This window comes from Rhipicephalus microplus, chromosome 1, assembly GCF_043290135.1.
Source record: "Rhipicephalus microplus isolate Deutch F79 chromosome 1, USDA_Rmic, whole genome shotgun sequence".
Taxonomy (NCBI): Eukaryota; Metazoa; Arthropoda; class Arachnida; order Ixodida; family Ixodidae; genus Rhipicephalus; species Rhipicephalus microplus.
Genome location: NC_134700.1, coordinates 216,200,584 through 216,225,142, shown reverse-complemented (window position 1 = coordinate 216,225,142; position 24,559 = coordinate 216,200,584). Strand labels below are relative to the sequence as shown.

The 24,559-nt window shown below is 45.5% G+C and overlaps 2 protein-coding genes across 14 annotated transcripts in view; one reads left to right on the top strand and one right to left on the bottom strand.

Annotated features, from left to right (window-relative positions):
* Positions 1 to 176: 176 nt before the first annotated feature.
* Tm1 (tropomyosin 1) lies at positions 177 to 22,582 on the bottom strand. 13 transcript variants are annotated; one of them, XR_012894649.1, is made up of 10 exons: positions 22,349 to 22,582; positions 18,626 to 18,751; positions 12,483 to 12,616; positions 10,984 to 11,101; positions 8,876 to 8,946; positions 7,458 to 7,533; positions 6,541 to 6,603; positions 4,740 to 4,809; positions 3,883 to 4,022; positions 634 to 1,061 (listed from the first exon to the last, which is right to left on the bottom strand). XR_012894649.1 is itself a non-coding variant. In XM_075891352.1 (9 exons), the coding sequence occupies exons 1-9, from the start codon at positions 22,460 to 22,462 to the stop codon at positions 979 to 981; spliced, it is 855 nt and encodes a 284-aa protein (XP_075747467.1). In that variant the 5' UTR covers positions 22,463 to 22,580; the 3' UTR covers positions 177 to 978. The 13 variants fall into 13 exon arrangements, 7 of the variants coding, with proteins under 7 accessions (XP_075747467.1, XP_075747464.1, XP_075747466.1 ...); XR_012894648.1 differs by lacking the exon at positions 6,541 to 6,603 and adding an exon at positions 6,378 to 6,440 and having other exon boundaries at positions 22,349 to 22,579; XR_012894647.1 differs by lacking the exons at positions 8,876 to 8,946; positions 10,984 to 11,101 and adding exons at positions 9,184 to 9,254; positions 10,796 to 10,913 and having other exon boundaries at positions 22,349 to 22,577.
* The window catches only part of LOC142807537 (neo-calmodulin-like), a 134,773-nt gene continuing 132,105 nt past the window's right edge, over positions 21,892 to 24,559 (top strand). Inside the window, exon 1 of the mRNA XM_075891357.1 lies at positions 21,892 to 22,265. Coding sequence (XP_075747472.1) covers positions 22,101 to 22,265 — 165 coding nt within the window. The 5' untranslated portion in view covers positions 21,892 to 22,100. The remainder of the gene's footprint in view (positions 22,266 to 24,559) is intronic.

Below are 24,559 nucleotides of genomic sequence, written 5' to 3'. Positions count from 1 at the left end.
TTTCGAGGCTCATATGAGGAATGAAGAAAGAGTTATTGCCTTGCACTTAATATATTCCTGTGGCCTTTACGCCTGTTGTGTTCAATGCTATGCAAAGTCGTGATTTCTCACTTAGCACTAGCACAGTGCCAGAGGCAAGAGAACACAAAAAAAGAAGACGCCGCTTTTTGCCAGAGCACCTTTAAATATGATTTTCTTTTATTACCAGATATATTGGCATACAAATTGCTTGGCAGTTTTGGTTTTTATCAATCAACCTTGTTTCATCTAGAAATGGCTGGCGTGCCTAAGATGCAGGCAATGCTCCGAAGGCATCCAGTCATGTCTAGAGTACAGCGTGTCAAAAAAACACTTTCCTCGAATTCCTAGGCGCGAAAACTTAACACTCTCTGCTTTCCCATCCCAATTAAAAAAAAAAAAAACAAGCATGGGAGCACTCGGTACACATCCTTTCATCTGCAGGAAAACAAGATGTAAAATACTTACAACCTTGCCAAAATTAAAGAAAAAAAAAAGGTGGGGGGAAGAAATGCATAGAGCTGAAGAAAAAAAAACATAAGAAGAGCGCTAGTTCTTCTCTGTGTCTGTATGTGTGGTTGGTGTCTCGAACAACAGTCAATGAAACGAAAGGCGAGAGGGGAGAGGCACTGTCTATTCGTGACGCAACAAGAGTACAGGGGACAAAAGAAGAAAAACAGTGGCTCCTTCCCAAACCTTCCAGTCCAACAATGCAATGAGACAAGGGGCCGTCGGCGAATGCAACAGCATCTGTGTCTCGGGCCAATTCGGGTGGACAAGGCGGCGGGTTACAACAGGCCCCTCTCTCCCCGTCTCCCGATATCTGGTTGGGCAAAAGGCATTTTTCTTTGTCCCCCTGCTGTCCTAGCCTAACCCCCCAACGACGACGACGGAGTGAGAGTGATACGTTGGCAGAGCAGCGGTAGAAACAACGGCGGCGCCAGTCCCTTTGCGTGGAGCTTAGTAGCCAGTGAGTTCGGAGAAGGTCTGGTCCAGCTCGTCCGAGATGGCCTTGTACTTCTCCTTCTCCTGGACAAGCTCGTCTGTGAGGGGGCAGGGGGTGTGTGAGCACGGTAACATAACAATGAGATCGTAGCCCGTGGAGAGGTTGAAGGCATCAGTTTTCCTGTAGCGGGTCTTAGCTAAGGTTTACATGCATTAACCTGTGAATACGTAATGTGCACGTTAATGTTCCCATACTTCGTTTCATGCATAACTAGCTGGACAAATGCTACCAGAGACTTGCTTGCACCTAAAAGATAGCATATCCCGTATAAAATCATGTCATTTAAAGTAACCCATCTTGCAATTGTATGCCGCAAAATATAACCCTGACTACATAAAAGACATTGATGATCTTAAAATATTTACCACCAAACGAGTGGAGGCACTCATTTCTATTTCCAGTAGTCGTAACCCGCCACTCATCTAGCAACCAAAATATAATGGTGCTTCACATATCTATATTGGAAGCATAATCTTACACGAATATGCCATTTTACATGACTATGCATTCGCAAGATGTGCTTTTAATACAGCTAACACCATAAATGTGGAGTGATAATTCTATCCACGCATTTACTTGCAATCGCTGCAACATTCAAACATGAAATGGTGTAAGCACGCATTAAAGCAGGTCGCACCTCAGCACAGAAGGAAGTAAAAAAAAAAAAACGTGGAATCATACAGAATTTTTTTTACTGTTCAGAGGAGGTCACGTTAACCTAACGAAACGTATCGACATATTCTGGAAACTTGCATTTCTATAGCAGAACCCAAATACTCATGCTTCGCATTAAAACGATCAATAAAACTAGAAGAGCAAGAGTAGCTCCTTTCATTGAAGCTACTTCAGTTCCACTGTCAAAATAACAGCAATGTTCGAAAGATTGCATTGACCTGAGGTGTTCAAATAATGCACGAGGGCATGGGCAGTACAATTTATCAACTGAATTACTCACTGCGATTCAACAATACTTGCCAGAGATTGTCAGGCCATTTTTTCATCATGCAACTTTACATCTTTCTCTACAAAGGCGTAAAAAAAGCAATGCTTGGAAAGAAAGTTCCTGACAGTAGAAATCACCGGGGAAATACGGCTGAAACACAGCAACTGCAAACACTTGACTGCTTTGTATGTGGTACATTCAGTATGGGGCAAGTCCTCATAAAAAGGTTAAGGAATGTGTATTGCAGGTCACGTTCAATATCTTGCTGTCCACTTCTTCACACTACATGATTCTAAACTGAATAATGAGAATGATAGCATGGGAAAAGACCAAAGAAGAACTGCCCAGTGAGGTGCGAGCTGCTAGTGCATCTAAGGTACTCCCGCTCAACATACTACAGAACTGCATTGTAAATGTTCGCAATAAAAATCAATCTTGAATACACGTTTCCACATGCCATGCAACATACTGAGGTTATTATTAGGGTACACATTCAACATGACGCGTACAAATAACACATCGCTGTATTACAGTTGATAACAGCAAATTTCACAATCGTTCAGGTCACATGCAGTCAACTGACCAAATTTACAGGTAGGTGCCTTGCTAAAATAGAAACGGTCATGTAGCAAGTAATGCGAGGAACGGTATACTGCAGGCGTCTAATACTATCCTTTGCAAGACGCATCTTGATGCCACATCCAACAATTTGGTTCGCAAGAACATTGCACAAGATTCTAGAGATTTTTGAAGAGAGAAACAGCAAGGCACCTCGATGCAGCACTAGTGCCGCAGCAATTTGTCCCAGTTAGCTCCATATCCCAAGCATTGTTAATCACCACAAACCTTAACACGGCAAAATGCAACCACCTGGCATCAGCACCACACGTGCACAGCACCGCAAGCCACCACAACTGCAGACATCCCTTCATCGTCTGAACACGCTACTGCTAACTATTACACTTCAGTAACCATGAATGGGAAAACAAACTCTGTTCTTTACGAAGACTGCATTCACTCTCCTAAGCGATCCAAATAGAAAACTACACATATTTTTGAAGTGATTCGTCATTGCTTTATGACTAAGTGGCTGACCAATTGCACAATATGATCGTACACATAACACATTACGATTGCAATGAACTTGAAAGAGAAAGAAATACGCAAAGCCTAGTATCAACACCTGTCAATGCTATTTTTGGCAACCTGATGACTACGAATCCCACTAGATACTACAGTCTTGCACTTACTCTGATTGTGAAACGATTGTGGTACCTTGAGGCCCTTTATGCCATACATGACATGCAGCTGTACTTTTATTTACTGAACCACAATTTCATATCTTACGTTATGATGTGTTCTACTTTCTCACCACAAAAGTTCTTATAAGTGCTTTGTAGCAGTGCCTGTTACTTTTCCTTCGGCTTTCAGGTAAACTGCAGGCGTAATGCCTAGCTTCGAAATATTTTTATGCACAAAATGAGTTGGTTGCCTACCAAAGGCCTTGTTTGGGGAGCAGTCTTGACTGGTTACCAGCAGAGATGCCTAGCCTTTTCTAAAGCATCTAATAGCAATGGCCTATGACAAAAAGTAAACTGTTCTGTACAGCAGAGACTCGACGCTGTGTGCGACTATCTTTGACTGGCATCCGATCCTGCCTGCACTATAAGTGCCTGGGGCACACAACAAAACCTATGCGTGTGGGCCATCTAACTTGATGGTACCTACACAGGGTGACTATCCAGAAGTTAACCACTCTACTCTTGCAATGCTCTGAGCTTTTTCAAGCAGCCAATGCTGCAGTGGTGACAAAATAACAGTGTACTGTGCATAATGGTGCTGTCAACTACACACTCAAGGTGCTAAGGGTTCAAGGGGAGACGGTTGGGGGGAGGGGGGTTGCGGTTAGTCACACCTGGACAGAGGGGGGAAGAAAGCAGTGGCAGGCAGAGTGGGACGCTGGAGAGCCCGGTCACATGGACTGCAGGTCCTTCAGGGTGGTCTCCACCTCTTCCTGGAGCATGTGGTTCTTCTCGCGCTCCACAAGCAGCTCGTCTGTGTGCCAACAGAAGCTCCCGCTCAACATCGGCTCACCCCACGCGATCCCCAACTTTTGGTGCTATGACGGTCGTCACGCCCATGAGGCGAGCATTTCCCCATCTACGCGCTACGCAATGATCGGAGGCAGAGGAGTACTCCAGCTTCAGCAGCAGGTTTCCCCGAGGGCACTAAACACGATGTGCAAGCAGGAAATCTGGTCATCATGAGAACGCAGTTCCTACGGCTGCTTCAGTTGTATTTGGCTGCACATGGCAGCGTGGTCGCCTAAATTAGCCACTGACCAACGCTGTGTGAGCAGTTTCCAACATTATAAAGTATTAATAATCCTAATAATATTTCCTTCATATAAAAAAATGATGATTCAAGAAACAATTTTTAAATAGTTAGGTGATGAAAAACAAGTTTCACTAGCTGATGCCGATGTTCTGCCCCAAGTTGGTTACCTTTTACAATATGTTTAATGACCAACATTACGCGACAATATGCCTAATGACCAACATTCCACGACCTGTACGTGCAGTTCAATCATTTATGCTTGTACATTTGGGCATATTTACAAAAAACGTTCTGAAACATAGTCTTGTACTGCTGTAGTTTCATGCGTTAATCCCTGTGCATGCATTGAGAAAAACCACTGCAAACCAGATGAATTAGGTTACATGCCAACGCGAAAATAAAGTGACTGCATGCAATCCTCGGACGAGCACTTACCTTCCAGTCTGTCCACTTCCTTCTGCAGCTTCTGCACTGACCTCTCGGCGAACTCAGCCCGGGCCTCAGCCTGTAGGTGGCAGACACAATCACTGAGCACTCGCATGCGAGATATTCGCAATGTCACATGAAGCACAAACTGGTTGGTATCAAAGATCATGCATGTAGAAATTAATTTCCAGGGAACGACAAATTTTGCCTCACAATTTGTAATTTCTTATGCACACAAAGAACCGCAAAAGGGAAACGCCAGTGTTTGCCAGTCTCTTTTATCCAGAATATAAAACTATTCACAAATAAAACATGAACAATTTTTCCTTGGGGGGAACAGTTATGTATATGAAGAATTTTATCGGTTAAAGCAGTGCCAACGTCTATGCCAAGGAATAAAGCGCATGGAGATATGATGGACCTGTGCTAGTCAACGTAGCATGCTTCAAGCTCATACACTTTTATTCTTTAGTGTGCATTTTTTCTTGGTCAAAAGTTTGTATACCAGCTTTTATGCCACAATCTACATCACTAGCGGCGTTTCCTTCAGTGTTAGCTCCAAAAACAGTGACAGTGTTTCTGATGCCGACCGAAATTCTGTCATTCCAAGAAATCCCAGTTTACTTTCTAGAAAGTACTTTGCAATAATAGAGACACCTGCAGCACATTTGTGCATTAACCAGGTGCCAAAGGAGGCAAATAAACACGTAGTCTTATGTTTAAAGAACATTCATTACATTCACATTAAGCTGTGGCGTAGAGTTCCAGCAGCCTGTAACTGCTCCATCAAACTAAATAGCTTTCGGTAACATTCTACAGTCTTTATAGGCACAATCAGAGCAAGGTTACCACGTGCCTCAGAACAGTTACTACAGTACTACAGGCACAGCATTCAATGTAAGCACACCACAGGATTCCTTTTATAAAATGCTAGAACAATGGCAAGTGATGAAAGAAACGAAAACTGAAGCATGTGGACACTCAAAGTGAGTCTTGGGACAAGGGAACACGGTACAGGCGACCAAAAGACATGATGTGCACTGAATATCTTTCAGTTTTCACCCCCGTCTTTTGTTCTAGTACCCGTCTCTAGTTCCCTCAGGCCAGTCCGAAGACGCATACTAAATCCATGCACCAAATACATTTCCATGTTAACAATGTAATGACAATGCTATGATGGAGGACCACAGCAAGCACTGCTGCTAATACAGGTACAAAAAGCAAGTTCAGTAACAGCGGAACAACAAGGTATGACACACGCTCCCGAGCAAAAGGAGCCCGCTCTAAAGCTGCGGAGGTGAAAAAATCACAAGGGTATTCTAGTACCGTTAGTAAGTGAATCCTAAAAAAGAAAACGCACAGTTAGTCCGTGACTCGCTACACTACGGTGCTAATGAGAATAGTAAGGATTTTATACGGCAGGTGACTGAGTTGGTATGCAAGAATCGGCGACGCCAGCTACAAAAGGGTGATTCGAGGGCTGCCATTCAGTCCTACAGGGGGGAAGAATAGGTAGAAGTATTGAGCAAGACGAAGGAGTGCGCGAGAGTAACAAACCAGTAACTACAGGCATTCGCCATGGAAAAGGGGTTTGGGTTGGGGGGGAAGGGGTCAATCGCTCACGGGGCAGGCTAGCAGTAAGCGTACCTCTTGCAGCCTATTGGTCATCTGCCGGATTTGCATCTCGTACGTCTCCTCCTTTTGCAGGGCCTAAACCGTCCGTCCCAGCACCCAGCGGCAACACGAGAACGAAGAGAGAAAGACACACACACGCAGCAAAGTTAGAACGCAAAAAAGGGGCACACTTTACCTCCTTCAGTTTGGCAGTCATTGTGCTGATCTGAAGCGCGTACGCCTCCTCACGCTGCTGGGCCTGTGGTTCACGACACCCCGCCCCGAATCCCGAAAGACAGAGATTGCAGGATTAGAGGCGATAACGAGAGGCGATGTTTTTTGAAAAAAAAAAATATATATATATATATATATAGAGAGAGAAGCCAAGCATTGCTTTGGGTGACAGGCATCACCCACCACAAGAAGAAAAGGCGCTCACACTTCCAGGATTTCACGCTTGCTGCAATGCCTGCCAGCTGAAGACTGGTGCAAAAAAGCAGTAAGCAGGAGTGGTGAATCCAAGGCCCAGTGGCTTTTTCAAATGCAATCTAAACACAGCTAAGCAATAGCTAGTCCTTCAGTATTCATGCCACGAAAACAGGCACCAAGATGTTGGGCCACATACTGGAGGTTCCTATCCATACTACTTTGTGTCTATGTGTGATAACTGAGCTATCAGTGCAATCACTACATGAAACAATAGGACAATAATCTTTAAAACCTTTTCAGATCTGCATGTGGGTGAGCAGCACATTAGAATGCCATAACAACCATATAAAATTAAGTAACTGCGGTTGCAATTTGCCATTGGCAAGCGAAAATCGAAACATAAAAATGAAGAAAGCATAAAACTTCACAGCATTGGTGGCAAGTTCAACAAGGAATGCAACAACCTATTTTTTTCATACATATGATTTTGCTAACACGTTCATGAAATGTCAATTAAATGTTTTACAATGTGACAAACTGCAAAAATGACTACCATAACACATAATGCAGACAACCAAAATCCTCAAGTTAGCAGACACAAGTAAATAACTGCCTTCTGTTAAAAATGCGCATAAACGAGACTTCCGTTCATCCTTGACCGAATTTGTGACGACGACCCTTTACCTTCTCTTCGCTCACTTCCAGGGACTTCAGGTTGTTGCCCACGACGCGCAGCTCTTCCTCAAGCTCCACAATTTTGCTGCACAAAAGAAGTGTAGAATGAGGTGTCCGACTTTCTATAATAAAACCAGTATGCAAATTAATAAAAAATAAAATAAAATAAAGAAGTGGTAAGGCTAGGGTGGACCGCTTAAAAGCCTCTATGGAATCACCGAGTAATTCTGTCATCTGAAAGACTACCATCTCCTTCTTGCCCATTCTCGTAACCATTTAGCTATACCCCGTTTTACACTCAGAAGGAAGTGATAAAGACAATGCATAAATAGTGCACCGGCACAAATGTAACTGTTTAATAGTGAGAATAAATACTCATTTCTATGAACGACATCAAGGCCATTTGGTACTACAGAAAAGCCACAGGCTGAAACTGTTTGTTCGGGGAAAGCTCAATAGCATTGCATGACAACAGCATTTGCCTAAAAAACAATGCATCTCAAGTAAACTCTTTGTTGCAAGAGAGTGTGACTCCACAACTTTGGTGACCATGCTTCTTGATGACCACTGAAACTGCAGTCGCAACATCATTATTGCTTTGAGAATACACATAGGCTGTTAAGAGTATTTGAAGTTTCTTCTTACACAAGGTCACAGCTATTTTGGCAAATAAAAGTGCATTGCAACTCGAAAGGTTACAAAAATTCAACCATGCATGAAAAGACCAGCCAGTGATGCACATAGTAGTAAGAAATCACATAGAGTTCTCGACACATGCAGAAAAGTTTCACTAAGCAGCAAAAACGAGGCCACACCGTATAAAATTATATGCCAGGTACAACTGAATGCCTTTCACCACTTTCAGGCAGGTAGGGGAAGGCCTCAGGCACTATCATTACTACGATCGAATGCCACATAATAGTACACACAACTGTTTTGTTACAACAATTACTAGTACTTGAGTAGGACCAGCATAACAATAATCAATATAACGAAAGCTTCAAGAGAAGCAGACTTACTACGTATCATTGTTTTAAGCAATAGCACATTTTCAAAGCTAAGCAAAGGCCTACTCCACGTATAAAACAGGGGATCGACCACATTGAACCAAAAAATTTTTCGTTTGGCATCGATGATGCACTGCACTTGCTGAGAAAATATTCCGACTCATCATCAGTGCATATTGAGAAAAGTACTTATCCGCACTAAAAAATGCACACAATGGTTAAATAACAATACTCCCACTGTGTTACCATCCTTGATAATGGCAGAAACGCTGTGAATGCATGCAAAGCAAGTGCAAGAACAAACTTCTCAACAAGGGCATCAAAAAACATAGCTACAATTATTACCAAGTCTTGAATAACACACACAGTTAATGGAGGACCAGGTTAGAATAATAAGGGATGTGTGGCACACAGCCTCACCTCTCGCCCGTGGAGGCCCTCTCCTCAGCCCTTTCCAGGTCAGCCTCCAGAAGGGCGATGCGGCGTGCCATCTTTGCATGCCACCACACACATCACATGCGTTGTTGCGTTGCACGACGGCGGGGAGCAGTCATTGGGGAAGATGGGGTCAGGATGGCAAACGGGAAGAGGAAGAGCAGACACACAGCAGTTTTGTGAGTTGCAGAGCGAGGTACATGTAAAACCACACGCGCGAGACACTCTCCCGACAAGTCAAGCACACGCACACGCTAGTTGGACACACGATGAGGTCGTGCGGAACCACTTACGTCTCACCAGTCTCTGCACGCTCCTCAGCGCGTTCGAGGTCGGCCTCAACCATGGCCAACTTGCGAGCCACCTGGAGTGCGGTGACACACACGAAGCACTTAGTCTTGGTAGCCGTCACAACTTTCCGCAACCTACTGCAACTGCTGCTTTGATGTGCATAATTTTGCTCCATTTTACCACGCCCCAGCACTCATATTACAACTAACTCTGTGATTCATGATTTCAATTGATCAAGTTCACTTTTAACAGAAAAAGGTGTGCAGTAAAAGAAAGTACTGGCAATGGTTTTCGAGGTAAAGAGGGAGTTTTTTTTCTAAACAAACGCAAATCCTGACTAAAATGAGTGTCTGGACTTTAGGACTATGTCTGCTTTTTAACTGCCACATTCTAGAGCATAATGTATAATCTACGTAACGTCGAGTTGTGCACTATTGTGCGAAGCTTTAAGAATGATTAAGTCATGTCCGAAATAGTGCCGTCAATATATACAGATTAACTCTTCACTGTTGTAATCGCAAACAAGTGGACAGATTTGGATATAGTGTAAAGCCAAAAATTTCCTACAACTACTCAAGATGCTTACTTTCATCATGCAGGCACACGGCTGATTCGGTATGGTTAGGAACATCTGCATGCAGTTTCCCATGAAAATGGATTGAAACCTGCTGTAAGAGTAACAGTAGATGCTCTTTATTTTAAATTAGGCAAACAAATAACCACTACTAAATCACATTACATGAACACATACAAAAAGCCATTGCCATTGAAACAATGTCATTTTAATCGCATCAACTGATGCAGAGGGTCGTGCAGAGTTAGTGGACGTAAGTGGGTTGGCAAAACCAAGCAAATGCAAACACTTATTCCAGTGGTGATTAGTTCAAGTATATTTTCTTGACACACACAATTATTTAAAAGCACTCTTGCACAAGTATAAGTGAAAAAAATAAAGACAACAATCTCGATATGCAGCGAAACTTTACGTTTTAGGTGCCATAACTCTTCCTCGCCAAGTTTACTTGACAATGCTCCAGAGCAAATACAAACTGCAGTAAATAGTTGCTTAACAAATATACCCATTTGCTTAATAATTTACGATTAATAATCAAATATTGAGAAAAAGCTTGCTAAAAAAAAAGTTGTGGATTCAAGAAGAGTGTCTAGCAACTCACATTAACAGCCAATTACAGCGGCCACTCAAACTACATTCTCAACAAGGAGCCGAGTGAACGGAAAGTCACAGACATTTAGGTTTGGTCTACGTCTACCAAGAGGGCTTGCTTGCAACAGCCTAATTTGAAGATGACTCGCTGACAAAGAGTGGCACAAAAGACCATGCACCTAAACAAGTCACTAAGAGCAGAACAGTCTAAGTAACGGGTGCGAACCCACACTAATGTTACTAGTGCGTCGCTGAGTGCGGCAAACTCGGAACAAGAGTGATCGTGGCTCTGTTAGGGGGTGCAGCCGAAAGGTTGCATGGGGAGGACACACTTCGAGGCACAACACACACGGCAGCCCAGGTCACAGGGAGCGCCAGCAAAGGGCGGCGTGTGGAGAAGCACACGGCATGCCTCCAAGACTTTTCCATTCTCTCCAGAGCCAAGTCACCTCATCGTATTTCCTGTCGGCATCCTCAGCCATCGTGCGCGCTTCCTTGAGCTGCCCCTCGAGACCGTCCATGCGCTCTTCGTCGGTGATGCTCCTGTGCTCCAGCATTTTGCGCATGCTGTTCGCGGAGACAGAGAGAGAAAGAAAAAAGGCGGCGCGGTCAGCTGCGGCCGGCCTTGGTGCCTCACCTCTTCATATTTTTTGTCAGACTCCTCAGCTATGAGGCGTGCCTGGCCCAGCTGGTTCTCAAGCAGTGTGATCCGGTCATCTTCCATGTTGGTGCGGTTCTCCAGTGCCTTGCGGATGCTTGATGAGCAAAGTAATGTGTGTTTGAGAGCAGCAGAAGCATTAGAGACTGCGAACATTGGAGTGAAATTTCCCTCAACTTAAGGTTAAGCTGGTGCGTGACGCTAAGTGGTGGACTACCCGGAAGGAAGTCTACCTTACTGCAAAGATACAGATCCTTATGGCAAAGATGTTTTACAGGAATGTGAGTAACAAGTCGAAAATTTCTTGGCTGAAGTGCTATTGAGCAATAGCTGTGCGTACATGTGTGTGTGTGTGCACGTGTGTTATACACAATGAAACATCTACACTTGCTAGTTTTGTGCATAGCAAAAAGGAAGTGTGAAGATATGTACTGATAACCCAAGCTCATTCCAGGAAATCCTCGAGAGAGAAGCAAAGCTGGGCCTTTACAAGCCATGCATGTCTTTGGCATATATGACATATGTATAAATAGAGGCACAGGTGCAGTGTGACAGGTTTCTACTTGTCTAAAAGGCGATTCATTCAATGCTTTATGAAGAATGGGATACTATAAGACATTTTTAGTTGTGGCAAGATGCTCTACAGCGACAAGATGAAAGCAAAGTACCTGAACTTTACAATGCAAGAATTTTCCAATCCACCACAGCGGTGTCCTTGCAAATTATTTACCACAATATTCTTGCTAATTTATTTTGTAATCTCTCAAGTCTGTTCTTTGGAACTTTCTCCACTCTTGCGTAAAAATGCTTTCATATTTGCAAAGTTACCGAGACGCACCTACGCCTCGAACTTTGCACTCAGCTTCGGGCAGGTCTTCAGCAACCAGTATTAGGGCATGAATCTAGAACTAGAGATTCCCTACAGACTTTCAGACAAAATGTTATAAGTGCTCCGACAATTATCAATCAAGGAAATTGAAAACATGCCTCCAACACGCAGCAGTTGAGGAGATTAGTTACTCATGACCCTTATCTCCTGATCAGGCCATGTTTTACACACTTTTTCATACAGGTGCTTTCGAAGTAGAGAGAAATACAAAGCAGGACCATTTGATTCAATTTTGGAGTGAATGATAACAAAACATTTTGAGATCTTTTACTGTCTGATGTGACAAATACTTCTATATTACACAAGAATACGAAGCTATGAGAAGCATGAATGCTTAAATATGTTCCCTTGTTGGCTCATATTCACTTACAGAAGCTGACTAAATGATTAGATACCTAGCCAATAAGGTGCTGCCCTGCATTATTGAATGCAGTACTAACGCAGCACAAGATGGCACATGGCGATGCCATTCTCCCTTTCCACTTGTCATTTCCCACTGCTCTTTTGCGATTACATTGAATTTTCATAACCTAGTTTTTTTTTTCACATGTAAGAAGGGTGGATAACACTGCTTTGAGGCCAAGAGTACCGTTCGCTTTCGTCAGCCGCCTGGGAGGCCTCTTCCAGTTTCTGGGTGGCAATCTTGAGTCGTTCCTCAGAGCGTTCCAGGTCCTCCTCCAGCAGCTGGATGCGTCGGTTGTGGGCAGCAACCTCAGCTTCAGCCTGTGCACAAAACACAGATTGCGTTTAGCGTCCGATTTGTAAAAGAACGCAGGCTGATTTCTATACCATTAAGTCTACGCAGGGAGGGTTTGCTTGAGCCCAGGCAGCTTCACAGAAGAGGAAAGCAACAGTTGTTTCCTCTCCTTTAACAAAATATATCAGATTTGTTGGAACTTGCAATTGATTGGCTTAAAGAGTGGGACTTGGTAAAGATGTGCTATTTTTATGCAACAAAGGTCACTGGTAGTAATTGTTGTGGACGAGAAAATTATTTTCTATTGTAGCAAAAATTTCTGAAGGGCAGTTGTATTTTTGCATTCATAGCAACTGTATTCTCATTAGATACATGTTGGCAAGTATTGTAATTTCATGTTTGGTATTTCTGTAATGGGTCATGTATTGCATTTTTCCCAATTTTCAGTTTCTAGTATTGTCATTGACATCCATGGGCCTACACCTGCTTGGGCATGAAAATAACAGCTTGATCACAACATTTTGAAGGCTTGTATCTTCATTGTACCAGAACATAAGAGCTTCTTCAGTGTGACCATGTTTCGAAATAATCTCAGAGCATCCACATTTATTTTCATTGCAGTCAACATTTGCTGTTTGCACAAAAAATTAAGACCATTAATGACCGTAATTTTAAGAGCATGGAATCTTTTTCAACCCAATTTTATGGGTGAGTAGCAGTTGAGAAGTACGCACATGACGGCAAATGCAATAACGCAGATTGTGTGAATGACACCATTAACCCGTTGGTCTGCCAAGCTGGTACTACTGCTCTAATTCATAAAGCATCACCACGACATGAACTTAACCACCCAAGTCAAAATGAAAGCAACTCATTCACTGAACATTATGGATGTTTTGTGAATGAATCACCATTGCAGGTGATCAAATGCTTGATTATAGATAATGAATTTGCACAAAGAGACTGTCGCATTCATTTACAAAGAGACTGACATTTATGACAACAAAAAGCCAACTAATAAATGAACAGAATGGAGCCTGAAAGGTGGCTTCATGTGTTATCGACAAGTGCGAAAAAAATATTGCACTTCGAGCAAAAGCTTGTCTTCCATAATAGCAAATTTACAACATACGAGCAAGGTGGGCTTATGAAGGTTAAGCAGTAGTAAGAAAAGCAATTTTAGGAGCAAAACAATGTTTCTGCCTCTTATAGCTCATCTGAAAAATGTGCTTCTTTGTAGTTTCTGATAAATTGTGGTCATCTTTACCCATAATTACCTTAACCACAGTTCATGGTAAATCTGAAGAAATGATGACAATCGCGTCTGTCAATAAAACTGTGGCTGACAAGCCAAACGGCAAGTCTGGCCGTTTCCGATCCCAAATGAAAGAATGAAACGCGTGCTATTGTGATTTCACTAGCTAATTGTTGCTTGCTTTAGTTGCTGAGCTTAGCACTGTTCCTAAGAAGAGGGGAATTGCGGTGCGTGATACGCGATGAGTCTCCGGTGTTGAACCACGATCATAACGAGTTAAACGGGTGAACTAAAAAAAAAAGAAAAACAGAATTGCAGTAGTCTGGGCCGTCTTGCAAGTGCCACGCCTTCCATCGCCACATAACCAACATTTACTGCGTAGAGGCGGCCGCTAACTAGGGGGTCAGTACAACGAGTGATGCCAACAATCGATGTCATGCATCACGCCCAGTGCCGTGCCGCGCTACAAAAGCCAAACAAACGATCGGGTAGAGCCGACACCGGGATCTAGCAGCGGTTGCATAGCGACGCCGGACCTACTGGTACAGCGGACATAAATTTTACTTGCGACAAGTGCGGCACGGAAACGTGCGTGCACGGGGTAGTCGTTCGGTACTAAATAACGATCGACAACGAAATGCGGTATACTCTTAGCTAACCGCGAAATCCCCCACCGGTGGCACGGCAGCTTTCAATGCTTTTACGCGCTACGGAATACCAGACTCTCGCGCGGAGCAATGACATAAGATCAACTGGCGTTTAGGACTCGCATGTACGGGCCTACGGTCGGGAACACTGCGACTCTCAAAACCGGCCGGCCAGAAATTCCGGGTCGAACATACCCCGAGCGTGAAAACCAGCTCAGGAGCACTACGGTGTGGAATGGGGGTGGGGGTTGCGATGGGAGGGGGAGGTGAAGAGCCGGCCACGGAGGGCCACCGCCGGTAGCCAATGGGTATCCGATGGTATCGGAACGGTTTAATTTTTCCCGACACTTTTTATTTTTTTTTCTCGCGGGAGCAATGCCGCACTCCTCCAAGGTCGATCGGACTCAAATACCGCACCGGATGCCGAGCGGGGAGCGGCACTAGGACGCAAGCAGACCAAAAAGATGCGGTATATGAAGCGCAAACACCTCGCCAAGCTGTCACATGCGCCGAAACACAAGAAGTTTAGGTTTACTACGTGCCCGGAACGGTGGTATGCGAGGTGTCCGCTACCGCGGAAGGGAAAGCGTAACACAACCTAGCGAGACCGGGATCGTTTGCGTAATGTGGGTTGCAAACTCGGTCCATATAAGGTTTCGGAAAAGTAGAAATAAAGCTATATTGCATCAACACATTTAACGAAGAGCTGCTCAACCACAGATCGAGCCGTACGGACGCCCGCGGATGCGAAACACACGAGCGCCCAGCACCGTCAAGTCCGTACAATGTAAACTCGGCCACTCACTTCTTCACGACGCCGGATTTCGTCCATCACCCGCGATTGCGCGTCCTCTGCTTGTTCTTTCGCAGTTTCCAGTTCATCCTTCATGGCCCGCATTTTTTTCTTGAGTACTTCTAGCAACGTTCCTTGCTGGACGGCGCTCATCTTGACGGCTTAAAGTTCAAACACCGAAATACTGACAACTGGGTGGGGAAACACACCCGCTACAAGCCTAACGTGGACGAAGTCGCCGAGCAGCGCAGTGATACAAGGTCGTGATGGGCGAGGCCGCGTGCGTGAAGCGGTCGATCGCGCACGCGCGCGCGCGGTGTTATAGTTACCCGACATAGAAGTTAGCTTCGTCACATTTATGCCTCCTCAATCGCGAGAACAGCCACGAGCGGTAATAACGGCGTACTTGTTTCACTATCAGCGGATTTTGTTGAATTTTACCACGCTGCTAACTTCACTTCTAAAAACATGACTTCTGCGTGCGTGTTTTCGAAGCGAGCAACACGCGCGCGCGTGCTCTCCCGTGACATTTTCAGGTTACCTGGCGGCGGGCTTTTCAAATTCGTTCCAGGAATTTCTTTCAGAAACTGACTTAAAACAACTTCGCGCGGGGTCTTGCGGGGACACAGTTTTAATTAACTTTAACTGCGCTTCGCTGAAAATGGCTCTTGATTCGTATAAACGCCAACAAGTTGAATAGTTACTACGCATAAATCATTTCACCTGTTTGCGTCCGTTGGTTTAGTATTTCCGCGCCATTTACACTCGCGTGTGTTGCGCGCCGCGTTACACACGCCTTATGTCGCAATTTTGTAAATTTATTTGCCTCAGTTATTTTCTTGGTCTGCAGTTCCAAGCAATTATGCTACGTAAGACTGAACAGGTATTCAGTTGTGCTTGCGTTGCTTTTATTTGAGCATGATTTACTGTTGAGCTGCGGGGGGCAACACCCTGCCTGACTCTCCGAGTCACGACTCATCGATATTACTTGAAACAACCAAGAGTTAAAATCCTCAAAATCGCGTAAGCATGGTACTTTAGTTCTCAAAAGCAAAATATGTAATTTCAAAACTCCCTCTATCATTACCATGCCCATGTTTTTGTCGCCACCTCAAGAGAGCATGATCATTTAATTTCGGGCGGATTGGGGGGGGGGGGGGGTTCTGTTTTTATTTTATGCATTTTCGTGTACGTGCGCATGTACACATACACCCAAAGCGTAAATATTTTGAGAAGGTTCAACTCCCCCTCCCCATGTTTCTTGAATACGCCAATGCAGCAGAACAGTGTCAGTATGCCACTCTTAGCGTATATTTGTACAATTCGGTAACCCCGAGACTAATTTGACGAAGAGCTTTTTTATTTTGACACGAGGCGTCACTCTCTGACATCCGAATTGCAAATTGCCAACGGAAGCTTCGCAACACGGGCGCCACCACTGATACGCGACAGTGATTCGGCCACGGGGGGGCGTCTTACGAGGCACCACGAGCGCTCCGTACGTAGGTGTCCCACAGTGAAACATTTGCATCTCGTTATAGCGATGTCCTCCGAGCTGACTTCGCTGTAGTTCACCTGCAGGACGTCGGTCAAATCTGTTCAATTACGCTCTGCGGTATGACGAGAGTGTTCGCGGTTTGCTCCCGGTGAACTTGTCAATGAAATCATCGTCGCGACGCAGTGGCTGTCAGTGTAGCAGTAGTACACCCTTGAACCCGTGGCAAATGTTTACAAGGGTTGATCGGCCAAGAAAAGCGCCGTTTTGGTTCCAGTACCACACTATCGTTTTTGTTGATGTTGTTGTATACACGCGTATGATTTTTTTCTTTTTGTATTCTAAGCGCCGATGAAAAGTGGGCCGAATGCAAATTAAACTCCGTTCTATTAGTATACGTGGCGTCCCAGCTGGTGGTCTTCTAAACTAAACGACACACTGACTCGTATTTTTCAGCTGGTGATAGCAACTTCGGCGACGGTCTCGATCGAAGCCACCAGGACACTTTCAAAAAAAAAAAAAAAAGAGAAAAGAAAGAAAGGTCTGCCAGGCGAATGTTCCAGTCAGGCTGCTGCGGCGTTAGCAGGAGCTCCCGGCGCTGCACTGCGTGCAGTCGTTTCTTTTTTTCCTTTTCCAGATAATTCTTGTCTTGTCCTGTCGAACTTTTTTTTTCTTTATTCTTCCTTTCGTGCGCTCGAAGCAGCCTCCGTATAGGTGGCCCTATTAGCCCCGATGCTGTAAACGAGGAACCAAAGCGAGTCCCTTATCGTCTCATCGCGGACAGCGCGCAGGTTTCGCAGTTGCCACCGCAGAAGCCGGGCGTCGCGCTTGACGCCGCGACCGAGTGTCTCCACGGCCACGTGCCCAGCTTTACGCCGAGTGTCGGTGTCGTTTTTCGGCGCGTAAAGGGGCTCCCTTGTGTTCCGCAGCCTCGCTTCGGAAGAGCGCTGGGAGAACTGGGTTAGCGACGCTTTCGCCGCAGTTTTCAGGGACGCGGCGGCGTCCGAGACTCGACGTGCCCGTCGCCGCTGTGGAATGCATGCAAATGGCGTGACGGACATTCTTCCGCGCGAAGCAAGCCTGCGTCCCGCCGAGGCGCGTTGCAATGTCGACGCGAAATGCCATAGGTGGAGTCAAGAGGAGGTTGCCTCACCGGCCCTCTCCTGAATAATACGACTCGCGCTGCACGCAAAGCGGACTTTGCACTTGAGCTGGAGAGGATTGCTCATCGGTGTCGCATCAACTGCCACTCCGCTTATCAGACACCTCCTCGGCGTTCCTTTGTGCTTCGTGCGGTCGATGTTTTTTTTTTTTTGCTTTACAGAAACGTCGCGTATGTGTTATGAACGTATCCGAACGGTTACTAATACGACTTGTCAGCGAGATATATATCCATGGTCGGGTGTCAGGGTTAGTCAGTGGTCGCATTTCATGTTCAAAACTGCAACGCTGTAATGGCTTCAAGCTCACTTCTACGGAGAAAGGTCTGCTTCTAAAGTAACCCTTAGCTGTTGCAACAAAAGCTCCAAAAGTCTAAGGCGTACGTACGAACAAATGGTATGATCTGACAGTGGAACAGACAAATATGCGTTTATCCAATCCCTTGACCTTCGCACTGTGGTGTCCATCGCTTGCCCTTTTCAGACCCATTGTTCGTGTGTAATACACCTGCTAGTCATGTACGTCTGAGATATTACAAGCCGTTTGCGATGTCATTACTGTCTAGTCGTTTGTTTACAGTGTACAACAAAACAGTTACACACTTTGAATGAGCCGGACGCCCAGCGTCCAGCGTCATCACCGGTGAAGACAGTTCGCGATGGCGTTAGTGTGCGATATACTCACGGCCTGCAGAGCCTTGTCCTTCTCCTCCAGCTTGCTGTTGGCCTGGGACAGCTGCTCTTGCACCTGGTCCAGCTCATTCTCGATCTGCTGGATCTTCTTCTGAAGGCTGCGCACTTCCTCTTCGGCCTGCGAGAGAACAGCGGGCCGCCCAAGGCACATGGTTAGCGGAAAGCACTTACACGAGGAACTCGCCATGTTTGTCTGGCGTCTATTACGTTTTTTCTCTCCTCTCCCGTCGGCCCACGTGCACGTTAACTGTCAACGTGCGCGAACGTGCGGGAGTTGGAACGCTACCACGCTTCCGTCAAAGGCGCTAATGTGCGTATGGTGAACGCTGAGAATGCGTTCGCAAGTTCTTTCCGATAGCGAACGCACGGCTGCCGGATGAAGCGGCTAACGTAACGTGGCGTCATGTTTTTTGCGCGTCTACAGCGAGGAAACATGCTTATTGACTCGCTGCGGTGGTCGTAATTATGGTCGCGGCCGTTATTTATGGTACTCGACTGCTGATCCGAAGGTCGCGAGATCCAATACCGGCTACGGCGGTCGCATTTCAATGGATGCGAAGTGCTAGAAGCCTGTGTACTTGTATTTAGGAGCACGTTAAAGCAATCCAGGCGGTTGAAATTTCCGGAGCCATGTACCACGGCGTCTTTCATGATCACGTATATGATTTTACGTCATCGGTAGCTTTGGCTTGCGCATTCTCAGCTTGAAACGTAGGTAAAAGTCCTAATAAATATTCGGAGTTTCTGTGCCGGCGCGATTAATGGCGAAATGGTGATACGAATGGGAAACCCGATAATGAGTCATGAAACAGTGACACATGTCTACCACGCAGATCTGATAACAGAAGTGTATTTTTACGAACATACTCTTAACGAATAGCCGAACACAAGCGTGCTCATGCAGTGCTGCCCGCAAAGGTCAGGATGCATTAAAATACCAAGGTTGATTAAAACCAGACATTTAAGCCAACATATGGGCGTAAATGCGATTTACAGGTTTGAAAGAGTAGGTGACACGTTTGATTTTTGAACTAGCTTGTCGACACTGTGCTTTCCCAATTAGCTTGGTTTCCTTCTTTCTTTCTTTTTTGTCCTGATTAAAGTGACTTGCTTAAGTGAAATATGATTGAATGTCAATATATATGATAGCACAGTCCAATTTGTCTCGCGGTTCTCTCGTGATAGAAAACTTAAGAATCAAATGAAAGAGGACATTCATTTGTATAAGTGGTTTTGTGGCGTGTAACATCGTTACAAAACACTGAGCGTAAGAAGGCCATCGGGTTAACTTTGAACATTCGTGTATTCTTTTTTAAATTCTTGTGAACAATTACCCTTAGATCCAGTTTCCATAACATTATCAACAGCAGAATGTCACATCTTTAATCAGTTACCAATACGAGCGTGGTTATAATGGTGAATTTTGTGGCAGTAGACATTACTGTCGCCCATTATTTAATCAAAGCGCAGTAGTAGCCTGACAAGTTTTCGCAAAGCTGTCGGGACTATAGAGTATTTCTAAATATTGAAAATTTCTTATAAAAGTGGAGTTATCTCTCTAAGAATGCAATAATAAGAACACGTACAATCACTTCTTACAAAATTTTACAACTTTAAGGGTGTATTGTGGTCCTACGGGTAGCCACAACTTCTACGACAGAGATTATCATGGAGGCGATCGAGCTCTGGCTCAATATACAAGGATAAAACGTCTCCTTAAATATGAAATAATTTGGGCATCCTGGGGTGCGCACTTATATGTGACAAAAGAATAGGACAACTAGTTGTGAACTTTTATTGACTGCTATTCTTTTGTCACATGTTGCAGCTTTAGTATTTTGCTTGCAAATGAAAGGTCGGCAAGCAAGAAAGTTATACTTGCTCCCACATAACATCGCGTCTTATGTGGCGAGTGTGTTAACTAACTATAGGAGAAAGAAATACCCTTTACACCCCGAAATGTGTTAAATTATCTTAGAGAAAATATAAATGAAGACACGTAGTAATAAACAAGGTAAAATATAAAGCTGTATCTAATGCGGAATTCAAGGTTGGTTCTACAACTTCAAGAACCAAATTTCATATATTTTCTGCACGCGTTCATCATCACTGAGAACTGTTTTAAAAAAGGGAGAAAAGTTTCAAAATAGCATGTGTCTTCCCTTGAGTGGGCTTCATCACTGTTTTTAAAAAGTACATTGCAACAGCTTCAAAGTAATATATCTGTTTTCTATTTTCAGTCGTGAATAGAGCATGCGCTTTCTGTATGCCAGTGGAATTAAGGTCATAACACTATCAGGTACAGCTGCATAAAAAAAAAAAAACTTTTGTGCTTTCACAAAGCTTTTTTGGTCTTTACAAAGAAATCAAGAAGTACCACTAAGGAAAAATATAATATAGACAAAAGCTGTCAATCGAACCTGTGTGCACCACCGTCGACGCAGCGACAGAGATAAATTTTTGTTTCGATTTCAAATGGAAACTAAATGCCTTCTGTGTGAAGAAAGGTGCCCGTCATCGAATAACAGAGCAGTAACTTTAATGAAAGTGCACTGCGGTTATCTATAGGCTGACATTTATCTACATCAACTGCTACGTAACGACTCCGTTTTAGTCTAAACACGTCACTGGTTTCGAAAGCGAAAGTGCTGACATCCGGCGGATTTCATTTTTTTTGTTGTTGTTGAGGTTGGGGGAAAATGCGCAAGTTTGGGTTTCTTGCCCGATGACCGACCGAATCGGATACACACGAGCGCCACGGTCAGGAACGCCGACTCTGTTGACGTCAGATCCGGCGCGCTGCACGAGGGGGAACCCGAAAAGGTATTTGCCAGGACGCGTGCCCATGTTTAGGTCCGCCGGCGCCCAAATTAGAAGGTCCGAAATAGATCTGCGGGAGAAGCGGAGCGCCGGGGCGACCTGTCTTAGCCCCTCTGTCTCTATCTGCCACTTTAGGTCCGACCAACAGGGCCAGTTCAGTGCCATAGCCCCAAACCGAAGGCCTAAACGTTCTGGATAATTATACCTCTTAATTATACCTCTTCCTCTTTTATGTTTTTCTATTATAAGTCAGGAGCATCGGTTGCACAGTGTCTTCACACAGCCGTTAAATTATTAGGATTGTGATTCCAGCTATATTACATTTGTTTTTATCGTATCCTGCCGACAAGAACAACACACTTCTGTCCCACGCATCATCATAACTTTAAGCGTCGGTCAGCCGAAGACCAGACTGCCTTATGTCATGGGCATTCTACGGTTATGCACGTGCAAAACCCTACAGTAATGATAAATGATTGATTTTTGGGTGCGATCTGCAGGGATTGGTACATAAGTAAAGATGAAACGTTCCACCGGCCATCGAAAGACAGTATCGTTAGCGTGCGGGAACAACTTACGCTGATATCCTGCTTATCACGGTGTGTTATTCTGAGCTAATACTTCTTCGCACAGTTGGCTGAAGAAGAATGACGGGACGGCACAGGGGGGCGTTCACTGTGAAAACCGCTGCTGGCGAAACACGCACGAGCATTCTGAACTTCTCGTTCGGTTTCCCGACTGTGCATGCGGAGAAGGGGGGACGACATGCCGGCACTTTCGCTTCTACCAGAAACTCTCACCGATGCACACAGGTGAGTCTGCACGAGGCAAGCTCTTAAGGAACACGGTCCTCGCGGTTTTGCACACTCAACGCGTCGCGCACTGCACTGCGTACCTTCTCTGCGCGCAGAGCTGCCTCCCTGGACTGTTGTTCTGCGGTCTCTGCCCTGTCGACCGCATTATCCTTCTCCAGCTTCATCGCCTGCATCTTCTTCTTGATGGCCTCCATTTTGGCTGGTGTTCGTTGGACTTCGGCTCGATGAGAACTGAATGGTCTGTGGAGCTTGGACCACTCGTTGAGAACGCCCTGGGACGACTGGAGTCTGGACGCCTGGGGAAGATAGTTCCTCGGGGTCTCTCTCCCGGGGCTGCCGCTAGCGCCCCCCGGCGCCGGCCGCCCACGTCACGCGGTTCGAGTTTCCTGCCCCTCGGCCTCCTCGGCAGGCCGTGCCAAATATGGCACGCGGCTGGGGCCGAGGCGGAATGTGCCTTTTGCTGGCCGCCTCCTGTGGACTGTGCATGCTGTTGCTGATGCTGCTGCTGGTCGCAACACACACACACCACACCACTCGCGGTCCGCGCAACCTCACTGCTACCACCACCGGTCGACAACCGCCCGTCCCGCCCCCGCGCCTCGCGTAACCTTGTCCTCTCGCCGCGTCGTGGCACCGATGACCGACCGACCTACCGCGGTGTAACAGCCTTCGGCCATACCTTCGCGCCATGTCGCGGACAGGTAACGGCGGACAGCTGCTAGTTACCATACTTTGCTCGATGCCACCCTTCTTAGTCCTCTTTCTCGCTGTCCTTCAGGAATACAATTTTACCACGTATTCTGTTATGCTTACTATTTCGGTGTGGTTCTCGAATGTGGGCTTGCAGAAAGGCAAAAGTGCAAGCGTCGAATCCGCATTGGCTGAACATATTTTTTTTTCTCCGAGGCGCGGCAGGCCGGATTGGTCTACATCAGGCTAGGATGACGGACTCTATGTTTGTCAACTATGTCTTCGAGGCTTGTACAGCGTGTTTTTTCAGAGCGGTATCATATCTTCGATGCCATGTGATGCATATCGCGGCTACATCTAGACAAACTGTTCGTGTTCTCGTCCACAGCTTTCGTTCGAGCGTGACGTTTCCTCCACATTATGAATAGCAGACTGCTTTGTAGACGTGACCACTCCTTAAACCAGACTTCAGCTCGTTCATTGTTCTGGCTCCTGCGCGTTCGATTTCCTCAACATTCTGTTACTTCGATGTCAATATCTTCATTAGGAGACGCCGGTTGGTTTCGCTATACCCGTTGCCTTGACAGACCTCTGTTTTTGTGCGGATAATCGGAGAATCGCCACAGTATAGGTTGAAACCGAACCTATATGCGAAACTGGGTCGCTCTTTTTTGTCAACTCATTGGCAGCCAAGTCGTCTCCCGTGGAATCGGGTCATAACCCTGGCCAAAGCTCGTTCCCCCGCAGCTATTCGTCGTGGAGCGCGCGCGTGATTCATCGGGCAACCGACGAAATAACCACGGCCTTCGCCTCTTTTCACACTGCTTTGTCCGCCACGATAGAACAGCAGAGTGCGAAGTGTTTGCTCGTGCAATGCAATCATCGCTTTCGCGGCGATGACTATGGCGATGAATCGTACACGGAGCAGCGTGGTGGTGATCACCGTGACGTCAGCAAACAGTTATGCGCGTCGGCGTAGCAGCGAACTGATTGCCTATATATTTCCCTGTGGATTGCCTCTGAAGGCCAAACATATGCGTGGTCTATCCGCCGACTCTGCCACGGAAGCGGAACAAGCGGATGTTTTAAACCCCGGCGGCTTCCTGTCTTCATTCCCCGGCGCGTTATCTCATCCTTTGCAGGCGCGTTGCTGAGGCACGAAGGACACGCGTGTCGCATGACACACATATACATATTGCGTCGTCATACACTGAGAGTTCCAAGACGTATTATTTGTCCATTTCTCTTACTCACTGCGCACGACGAATTGTTTCTTCATTCAACGAAACCAGATATAAATGATTGTCGCTTGCGCGACATACCGTAGTGTTGAGCACCTTCCGCGTGTTTAAACATTTTGCGTAATAACTTTGCGTAACTAGATGTGTTATTATCTTGTATATTATTCGAACTACGCGAAGGGAAGTATGGTAAAATTGTAACGGATGAAACAGAATAGAATGCGTTTTTTAAATTTTTGTCCACCTCAGTGAAACAGTAGCCGGTGTTGATGTAGTCGTGGTGTTAGCAGGAATCAACAATGATTTGATCCCAAGAGACAAAAATCGTGCATATTAAAATACAGTTTTAAATTGTCAGTG

Bases quoted from the DNA above. Each gene is read 5' to 3' on its own strand.
- Tm1 (XM_075891352.1), bottom strand. From the start codon at position 22,462: ATGGAGGCCATCAAGAAGAAGATGCAGGCGATGAAGCTGGAGAAGGAT. The intron at 7,534-8,875 runs GTGAGGCTGTGT...TCTTTTGTGCAG, and splicing joins AGGGCCTCCACGGGCGAGAG to CAAAATTGTGGAGCTTGAGG. The intron at 4,810-6,540 runs GTAAAGTGTGCC...TGCCACCTACAG, and splicing joins TGACTGCCAAACTGAAGGAG to GCTGAGGCCCGGGCTGAGTT.